A 10,264-nucleotide genomic window follows, 5' to 3' on the forward strand; every position below is an offset into this window, starting at 1 on the left:
AGTAAATAAGCTTTATATTATGCTCTATTAAGTACAACAGATTCAGTTCTAACAATAGATTTCTACAGCAAGCATTTACATTTTTATTCTGGCAAAAGTATATTAAAGCCAAAACACTGTAGAGTTGAATCTCTGTAGAGAACACAGTTAGTGAAACTTGTATGCTACATCTGTGTTACATGTATAGCAGTACATGGGGCGAGGGGAGGGGGGTGAACTTTCAACAAGTCATTCCCTAGAGTAGGGGTGGGCAAACTATGGCCTTGGGGCTGGATCTGGCCCTCCAGATGTTTTAATCTGCCCTCGAGCTCCCACCAGGGAGCAGGTCCGGGGCTTGCCCTGCTCCGGTGCTCCAGCTGGGGAGCAAAGTCAGGGGCTTGCCCCACTCTGCACAGCTCCTGGAAGCAGTGGCATGTCCCCACTCTGGGCAAGACAGTATGGGGTCTGAGAGCCTGAGCTTTCAGCTCCATGCACTGCTGCCTGCCAGGAGCCCAGCTGTCCCCCTGGTTCTCAGCTCCCTGCTGGAGCATGGCAGATGGCTGAGTGAGAAGCCCAGCTGTAGGGAGTCTGGGCAGCAGCCTGGCTTGAAGTGGAGAACCAGGACCACAGTGGCAGCCTGGTTCTGAGCTAGAAGCCTGGCTGGGCACAGGGAGCTGAGAGCATGGGCGGCAGTCAAACTCTAGCTGAAGCCCCCACCCGCCCTGAGATGACAGCCTGATCTGTGAGCAGCTTTCTTGTCAATTTCCTGGCTATGGCATGGAGCCAGGAAATTGACAAGAATGATTGCCAATAGCTGATGTAAGTAACCTGCAGTGTCTCCTTCGACACTGCATCGTCCTAACTACATCCACACAAGCCCTATGCCTCTCCAGGAGGTGGAATTATAATGTCAGTGTAGTAGGTCATTTACACCAATGGGAGTAAGGCAGTGGTGTGTACACTGACATAACTAGGTTGACATAAGTTGCCTTACGTTGGCCTAACTCTGTAGTGTAGACCAGGCCTAAATTTTACAATGAGTTTTTCCAGCACATATAATTCACCCTCAAAAAATGTTTGTGAATTAAGGCAACATGAAACAGAGATGAAAATAAATAATTCCTCCCACCTACCCCTCCCAGTAAGCAAAAACAATGGATTCTGAAGCTAAAATCAGAGAGATGCAGCATGCTCATATGCTAAACATTTTATTTTAAGGCCCTAAGAATTCACCAGGATATAAGCAGATAAGTCATCAAAAAATATTAAAGGCCTGAATTTCAAAGATGCTAAGCTTTTCAACTCTCACTTCCTTCAATGGGAACTGCCACTGTATTCAACATCTATAAAAATCAGGCCCTAAGAGTGTTATAGCTATAAGGTTTAAAAACATCCAATATTTGTTTGAGGGCTTGTTTACACTTGAAATGCTGCAGCTGTAGCACTTTAATGTAGACACTACTTACTCTGACAGGAGGGGTTCTCCTGCTCCTGTTGCTGTAGTTAATCCACCTCCATGAGAGGCAGTAAGAATTCTTCTGTCATCCTAGCACTGTCTACACTAGGGGTTAGGTTGAAATAACTATGTCACTTGGAGTGTGGATTTTTCACACCCCTGAGCAACATCGCCAGGTCAACTTAACTTTTGATTGTAGATCAGGTTTCCATTTGCTTTGCTTGGGCAAAAATTTCCATTGAATTAGAACAGGACAGGGCCCAAAGTTGGTAGTTTTGTTTTAAGCCTCCAAGTTGGTATAAATAATAGCATACATACATATAGCAGATTTAATCTAAACAAGATTACTAATCTATTAGAGTTCTTTGAAGGGGTCAACAAACGTGGATTAGAGGGATCCAGTGGACATAGTGTACTTAGATTTTCAGAAAGCCTTTGACAAGGTCCCACACCAAAGGGTCTTACGTAAATTAAGCTGTCATGGGATAAAAGGGAAGGTCCTTTCATGGATTGAGAACTGGTTAAAAGACAGGGAACAAAGGGTAGGAATTAATGGTAAATTCTCAGAATGGAGAGGGGTAACTAGTGGTGTTCCCCAAGGGTTAGTCCTCGGATCAATCCTATTCAATTTATTCATAAATGATCTGGAGAAAGGGGTAAACAGTGAGGGCGCAAACTTTGCAGATGATACTAAACTGCTCAAGATAGTTAAGACCAAAGCAGACTGTGAAGAACTTCAAAAAGATCTCACAAAGCTAAGTGATTGGGCAACAAAATGGCAAATGAAATTTAATGTGGATAAATGTAAGGTAATGTACATTGGAAAAAATAACCCCAACTATACATACAATATGACGGGGGCTAATTTAGCTATGAATCAGGAAAAATATCTTGGAGTCATCGTGGATAGTTCTCTGAAGATGTCCACACAGTGTGCAGAGGCGGTCAAAAAAGCAAACAGGATGATAGGAATCATTAAAAAGGGAATAGAGAATAAGACTAAGAATATCTTATTGCCCTTACATAAATCCATGGTACACTCACATCTTGAATACTGCATACAGCTGCGGTCTCCTCATCTAAAAAAAAATATACTGGCACTAGAAAATGTTCAGAAAAGGGCAACTAAAATGATTAGTGGTTTGGAACAGGTCCCATATGAGCAGAGATTAAAGAGGCTAGGACTCTTCAGCTTGGAAAAGAAGAAACCAAGGGAGGATATGATAGAGGTAAATAAAATCATGAATGATGTGGAGATAGTGGATAAGGAAAAGTTATTTACTTATTCCCCTAATAAAAGAATTAGGGGTCACCAAATGAAATTAATAGGCAGCAGGTTTAAAACAAATAAAATGAAATTCTTCATGCAGCGCACGGTCAACATGTGGAACTCCTTGCCTGAGGAGGTTGTGAAGGCTAGGGCTATAACAGCGTTTAAAAGAGAACTGGATGCATGGATGTTAAGTCCATAAATGGCTATTAGCCAGGATGGGTAAGGAATGGTGTCCCTAGCCTCTGTTTGTCAGAGAATGGAGATGGATGCAGGAGAGAGATCACTTGATCATTGCCTGTTAGCTTCACTCCCTCTGGGGCACCTGGCATTGGCCACTGTTGGTAGACAGGCTACTGGACTAGATGGACCTTTGGTCTGACCCCGTACAGCTGGTCTCATGTAAGATCCCAAAGTACATCCCACCTGGTCACTATTATGCTTTAAAAACCTATCAGAGATAAAATGGCCCCTGCTTCCTTCAAGTGCTGGTAAATAATTCTGCCTAGCTGGCCACAATTTAAAATGCAAAACTATTTAACAGCAGACGTCTGCAGCCTCCTCAACCCCTGCACAAAACTAGCTCAGGATTGCAGCCACTTCTGGGCTGAGATTGGCAGCTCAACGTTCAGCACACGAATGAATGGGCGGGGCCTCACTTCTCTCCGGCGTGTTCAGAGGCAGGAGGAGGCGACGTAGTAGCAAATCCGCGTCTCTGTAATGAGCGCGGCAGTGGGCTCCCTGGGGAAGCCAAACCCACCAGCTGCCGCTTGCACGCGGAGCAGGGGGCCACACACCGAGGGACTTGGTCCAAACCAGCTATGGAAGTCAGAGCCCGCCACGAACCCGGAGCGCTCCTGAGAGCCGGGCCCCGGCTCCCCTAGCGCTGCAGTGCCCGGCTTGGCCTGGAAGAGTCCCCAGGCGCGGGGCTGGCCCCGGGGCAGCCCAGCGAAGTCCCGCGGGCGGGGCAGCCGCTCGGCTGCGGCAGGGCTCCCCCCGCCGCCTAGCTCCGGCGGCTGAGCCCGGCCCCCGCCACTCACCCGGGCGGTCTCGGGGAGGTTGTAGCGACACAGCGTGTGGTCCAGGCCGAAGCTGAGCACGTCACACTCGGCCAGAGAGAAGAGCCGGGTCTTTGCTGCCCGGGCTGCGGCTCCGGGGACAGGCGAGGGGAAGGAAAGCGGCGCTGGTGTTATTCCTGCTGCCGCCAGGCCGGCTGCGCCTTTCCCCGCCCTCTCGGCTGCTCTGTGGCGCTCACTTGCTCCTGGCCATGCAGGTGTTTCCCGATCGGCCTGGCCACTGCCACTCAGACGCAGCTTGAGAGGGGCGATGGCTGATGGAGGCAGTAGACAGAACCTGCCCCCTCCCCCCGCCTAAGACTCTGGGAGTGGGGGCTGGAGTGTAGGCGCTGAGCTGGGGCAGGGGGTTGGGGTGCAGGTACAAGCTTTGGGAGGGTGTTTGGGTGCAGAAGAGGTGAGAGGTCAGGCTTTGGGAGGGTGTTTGGGTGCTGGGTGTTTGGGTGCTGGGTGCAGGCTGGGGTCGGGGTAGAGGAGAGGGTGACTGGTGCAAACTCTGGGTAGGAGTGTGGGGGATGCAGGAGGAAAGTTGGGAGGCATGGAGGGGGTGTGTTGAGAGGGGGGTGTAGGTGCAGGCACTGGAAGTGGATGGGGGGGGGTTCAGTGCTTAACCTTGGGCACCTCCTCTAGCAGTAGCTCCTAGGTAGGGCAGGACAGGCAGTCTCCATGAGCTGCTGTCCCCAGGCACCGCCCTGCAGCTTTCCATTGCCGCAGGAGAATTCGAGGCAGGGACGGGCAGCCCAGAGCCCTTTATCCGGCGGCAGGGCAGGAGCTGGGATTTAAAGAGCGCAAAGTTCCCCGTGGCTGCGGGCAGCCTAGAGCCCTTTGAATCCTGGCCACAGTTGAAATTTAAAGGACTCAGAGCTCCCCACCACTGCGGGCAGCCTAGAGCCCTTTCAATCCCAGCCGCAGCTCTGGCGGCTGGACTGGGGCCAGGATTTAAAGGGGTGGGGGCTCCTCTCAGCAGCAGGAGCTCTGGGCCCTTTAAATCCCTGCCCCAGCCCTGCAAAGCTCAGGGTTCCCTGGACGGCAGGACCTCAGGCCCTTTAATTTGCCCCTGAGTCCAGGGGGGCTCCCAGCCACCTCTTCAGCTGGGAACCCCTGGTTGATTTAAAGGCCCTGGGGCTCCCAGCCACAGCAGGTGCCCCAGGGCCTTTAAATCTTGAGAGGCCACACCTCTTCCAGATGAGGCCATGCCTCCTTCAGGACTCCGGTAGTAGCAGTAAGTCCTGTAAGTTACTTTCACTCCTGCTCGCTGTAAGGTGAGGAACGCAGCTGGGCTGGCCCTTCCTCACACTGCGCTGTCTGGGAGAGTTTACTCCCTCCTATCTATCACTGGTGATGGTCTCAGTGCCCCCAGGAATTCAGAGACCTTCCTCACCCCAGACTGTACAGTTCCAGAACAATATTGAATATGCCTGTTATTGTGAGTCTTGCAATATTCTGTTGTTTTTTCTTAAAGCCCCAGCTGCTGGCATCATGGGATTAGATGACACTCTTAAATTTCTTTTTTTTTTAAAAAGAAATCTTCTAGTTCTGACTGCTGCAAATGCTTGAAAAGTGTCATCTAAATGCAACCTCAAACATTCGGAAACCAGAAGGAAAATAAAATAAGGCCAAGCTTTATTAATTTTTTAAAACCTTCTGATTTTTTTAAATCAGGATTAAACTATTTCCTCAGGACAAATCATGCAATTTGAATTAAGCTACATGTATTGAACAACTAAATCTTCATTCATGTATACTAATTCACTGCTAAGTTATTTCATCAAAACTGCAAACGTACTTTCCCCTAGGAACACAAAACAAAAACACAGAGGTGGAGGACGGTGATATATTCACTCCATTGAGACTTGATCAGCAGGACATTGAATGTATGTAGTAGGGGTGGCCAAACTGCATCTCACAAGCTGCATGCAACTATTTTACAGTTAAAATGTGATTCACAGAGCCCCTCACTCCCTTCCCCACCTATCAGACTTGAGGTGGGGGAGCTCAGGGCTTCAGCCCCAATCCTGCTGAAGAGCCACCCTGAATGGGAGCTCCAAGGCCCAGCAGGTACCTCCCGCTGAGCTGAAGCCCTGAGCCTCGCCAGGCATGCCTGGCTCTTGAACTTCTGAAGATTATATTGTGTAGCTCTGAGGGTGTGGCTACATTTGAAATTTCAAAGCGTTGCCGCGGCAGCACTTTGAAGTGTGAGTGTGGTCGGAGTGCCAGCGCTAGGAGAGAGCTCTCCCAGCACTGCACATAAACCACATCTCTTACGGGTGTAGCTTGCAGTGCTGGGAGCTGTGCTCCCAGTGCTGCGGCACTGATTACATTGAGGCTTTACAGCGCTGTATCTTGCAGCGCTCAGGAGGGTATTTTTTCACACCCCTGAGCGCGAAAGTTGCAGCGCTGTAAAGTGCCAGTGTAGCCAACCCCTGAGTGTCAGTAAGTTTGGCCACCCCTGAGGGCTGACAAGCAACGGATGTCAGAACAGACCCTCAAAATACTACACCACCCAAACAGCCAAGTGCCAGTCATCATGAGAAAGACTGTCAGAAGAGAGACTCACAGGCTCCAACATCATACTTCCTGCAGGGAATATACAAGACTTTGTAAAATAACAAAGCATGAAAGACCAATCTTCCTAAAACCAGAGGAAAGTACCTTGCCAAGCAATATAAAAGTTAGCTTAAAAAAAATTGGTGTTAAAATATATATAGGATGTTATAGCCTTTCCGGAGTGCTATTTGGGGGAATGGGGAGGTGGGAGGTCTTGTCTACACTGACACTTTACAGTGTTGCAACTTTCTCGAGTGTGAAAAAACACCTCCAAGCGCTGCAAGTTTCATCACTGTAAAGCGCCAGTGTAGACAGTGCCCCGCTGGTAGGATCTATTCCCCTCACGGAGGTGGTTTTTTTAAGAGTGCTGCTGGGAAGAGCTCTTTCCCAGCACTATGCTGCTATTACATAAGCCACATTTCGCTGCCACCAGTGAAGACATACCCTTAGTGTGAAATGTAAATTCTGCAGAGGAGAGGTGCCCCTGTGGCAGGGAGTCAGTATTTTGTTTATAAACAAAGGCAGGGTGATTAAGATAGAGTCCTGGTGATTAAGAGCCTTGAAGTCTAGCCTGTAAAACAGGAATCCCCAGGGTGAGGGTGGGGATGAGGGCGGAGGGGTTGTTTTAGAGCAGTGGTTTTCAAAAAAATATTCTGGCAACCTAGTTGAAGAAAATTGTTGATGCCCATGACCCAACGGAGCTGAGGATGAGGGGTTTGGGCTGTGGGTGCAGGCTTAGGGCTAGGGGAGAGGATTGGGATTCAGGAGGGGGTCAGGGCCCTGGGCTGTGGGTGCAGGCTCAGGGCTAGGCATGAGGGTTTAGGATCAGGAAGGGGCTCCAGGTTTGGGGGGGCTCAGGGTTGGGGCAGGAGATTGGAGTGCAGGCTTACCTCGGGGGGCTCCCAGTCAGCAGTGCGGTGACGGTGCTAAGTCAGGCTTCCTGCCTGTCCTGGCTCCACAGACCACGCTACACCCCGGAAGCAGCCATCAGCAGGTCTGGTTCCTAGGCAGAGGTATGCAAGTGGCTCTGTGCGCCTCTCACGGTCAGGAACTCCCCCCTTCTTCCCCCCCAGGAGCTCAGGGCAGGGATAGCAAACGGAGCCCTGTGGCCCCCTTGCCTAGGAGCCAGATCTGCTGCTGGCTGTTTCTGAGGCACAGTGTGTGTCAGAACTGGTAAGAAAAAGCCTGCCTTAGCCGAGCAGCACCACCAACAGGACTTTTAATGGCCCAATGGGCAGTGCTGACCAGAGCCACCATGAACAGTGCCTAACATTCCGCGACCCAGTACTGAGTCATGACCCGCAGATTGAAAACCACTGGTTTAGGGACTGGTTTAGGGACTCAGAAAACACACAGCCAACCCCTCTGAGCCAAGGTTACATTCAGAAAAGGGGCATAGGTGAAAAGAGCACAAAACTAGGGGAAGCAGTGGTACAGAGAGGTTCCTACCCAACCTATGATAGTTATTTGGTCCCATCATCCTAGTGTTTGAGCACCTGACAAGGTCTAACCTGTTTCTCCTCACAGCCCCTCAGTGGGGTAGACCAATGCCGTTATCCCTACTGTACAAATGGGGCACTGAGGGACACACAGACTAAAGGACAGATTTTCAAAGGTATTTAGGTACTTAGTGGGATTTTCAAAAGTGCCTAGTTTAGGTGTTTTGTAAACCCCACTAGATGCCTAGGTGCCTAAAAGGTTTTGAAAGTCTGTTCTTAAGGCACTGGCCTGAAGTCATATAGGAAGTCCATGGGGGGAGTAGAACCCAGGGCCAGCTCCCTATCCAGCAGACCAGCCTGCTGCATGCTGCAAAAAAAGGCCTCTCTGATAGAGGGGTGTAAAACCAAGGCAGCCAGTTCTCTGAGACTCCAGCAAATGGTCTCAGGAGATTGGGATAGATGTCATGATTGACACCATGAAAAACAGCACAGAGGGCAGGAAGGCTAGAGAGGGAGAATCAGATGAGAGAAGATCACTTAACCCCCCAGGGGTGGCAGGTTCTGCCCCATGCTGGGTTGTAGAGCAATGGCTGCTGTGCAATTTTACATTCAAACTGAAAACCATTTTGTTTTGTCATATTTTGTTCTGAGTTTGAGAAAAGGAAGGAATGAAACAGTGTTTTATATGTCTCAGATGTGTTTATGCATCAAATTTGTAGGGTTTCATCTGTATCTTGGCCAATTTCAGAACAAAGAACAGAAATTGCATCCACAAAGTCCATAAAGTCGACGATTATTGTTATGATTTGTCTTATTTACAGGGCACCATATGTGCTCAGAATATGCCAGAAAATGTAGTTCCCAGAGTCAATGTGTATAAAATGTGTAGCCCTGGATATGGCTCAGATATTTTAAGTATGAAGTGTATAGTTATTAAGCACATGTTAATATCTAGAAGTGGAGGTGCTGATGGCAATAATCTGGAATGGTGGTTGAAGCATGAAGGGACATATGAATCTTTAGTGCATCTGCCACATTAATATCTTGCGATGCTGGCTACAACAGTGCCATATGAACGCCTGTTCTTACTTTCAGGTGACATAGTAAACAAGATGTGGGCATCATTATCTCCTGCAAATTATAACCAAACTTGTTTGGCTGGGCGATTGGCTGAAATAGGACTGAGTGGACTTGTACATTCTAAAGTTTTACATTGTTTTATTTTTGAATGCAGTTATTTTTGTACATAATTCTACATTTCTAAGTTCAACTTTAATTATAAAGAGATTGCACTACAGTACTTGTATTAGGCGAATTGAAAAACATAGTGTAAATATTTGTAATTAAAAATAAATATAAAGTGAGCACTGTACACTTTGTATTCTGTGTTGTAATTGAAATCAATATATTTGAAAATGTAGAAAACATCCAAAATATTTAAATAAATGGTATATTACTGTTTAACAGTGTGATTCATTGTGATTAATTATTTTAATCGTGTGATTAATGGCGATTAATTTTTTTAAGTTGCTTCACAGCCCTACGTAAAAGGTTTTGTGAAATGGAATTTCTATCCTCCTCATAGCTCTAAATGTTATAAGCGTGTGAGGGAATGTTTGCAGGTACAAGGCCCAAATGAAGAGGTCTGAATGGCCAGAAAATATTGTTTTTAATTGAAGATTATTGCAATGCCATGCACGGGAAAAAGAATAATAATTTTGATTCCTTTACATTCTAAAATTAAGCAAAAACCTTTTGAAATATGTGCAAAAGGATATATTGTAAAGGTGTGTTAAAAGGTACTGGTGAAAATTTGCCAGCCCAGACACAACCTTAGCTTTTCCATCACCACAATGATTGAGAATAATGAAAAAGATTCATTGTATTTTATTTGCCATTAAAAAAAATGTTATCTGGTCTAAGCAAGTGAATGAGAAGAACTTAGTACATTAGCACTAAATCATAGTTTTGGTTTGGTTTTTGTAAGCCCTTACTAACATGCTGACTTTAAACACTGAATTTCAACAATATAATAAGCTTGTAAGTCCTACATGTTTTGGACTGTGGATTGAAAAGTTTGAGGAAACTATATGTAGTTTTCAGGAAAAAGACTCAGGCCTTAGATATTGAAGTAGGAGAGGAAGAGATAGTCTTTTCATGGGAGTACATAATAATATTGCCTTAGAATACATTATAGCACTCTCCATCAAAGGATTTCAACATATTTCGGAAACATTAGTTTACCTAGCTTTCAGCAACCCTGTGAAGCAGGTAAGTATTATTATCCCCAGCTGACAGATGTGGAAACTGAGTAAAGAGAAGTAAAGTAGTTTGCTCAAGGTCACACAGGAAATGTGACAAGTGTTGGGAGAGAGTTCAACTGTCCCAGTCTTGTGGTTTAACCACAATACCATCCTTCCTCCCAAAGTTGCTTACCAAAGACACAGTCTGAAATCCTGTCTTCACTGCAGTCAATTGCAAAACAATATTAACAATGGGG

At 47.0% G+C, this 10,264-nt stretch overlaps 1 protein-coding gene across 1 annotated transcript in view; it reads right to left on the reverse strand.

The window, feature by feature from the left end:
• NT5DC1 (5'-nucleotidase domain containing 1) overlaps nt 1-4,484 on the reverse strand; it is a 278,111-nt gene extending 273,627 nt beyond the window's left edge. The window contains 2 exon segments of the mRNA XM_050951616.1: nt 3,746-4,035; nt 4,391-4,484. Of these exon segments, the coding sequence (XP_050807573.1) occupies nt 3,746-4,035; nt 4,391-4,484 (384 nt within the window).
• Between the last annotated feature and the right edge of the window lie 5,780 nt (nt 4,485-10,264).

Source organism: Gopherus flavomarginatus, chromosome 4, assembly GCF_025201925.1.
Source record: "Gopherus flavomarginatus isolate rGopFla2 chromosome 4, rGopFla2.mat.asm, whole genome shotgun sequence".
NCBI lineage: Eukaryota > Metazoa > Chordata > Testudines > Testudinidae > Gopherus > Gopherus flavomarginatus.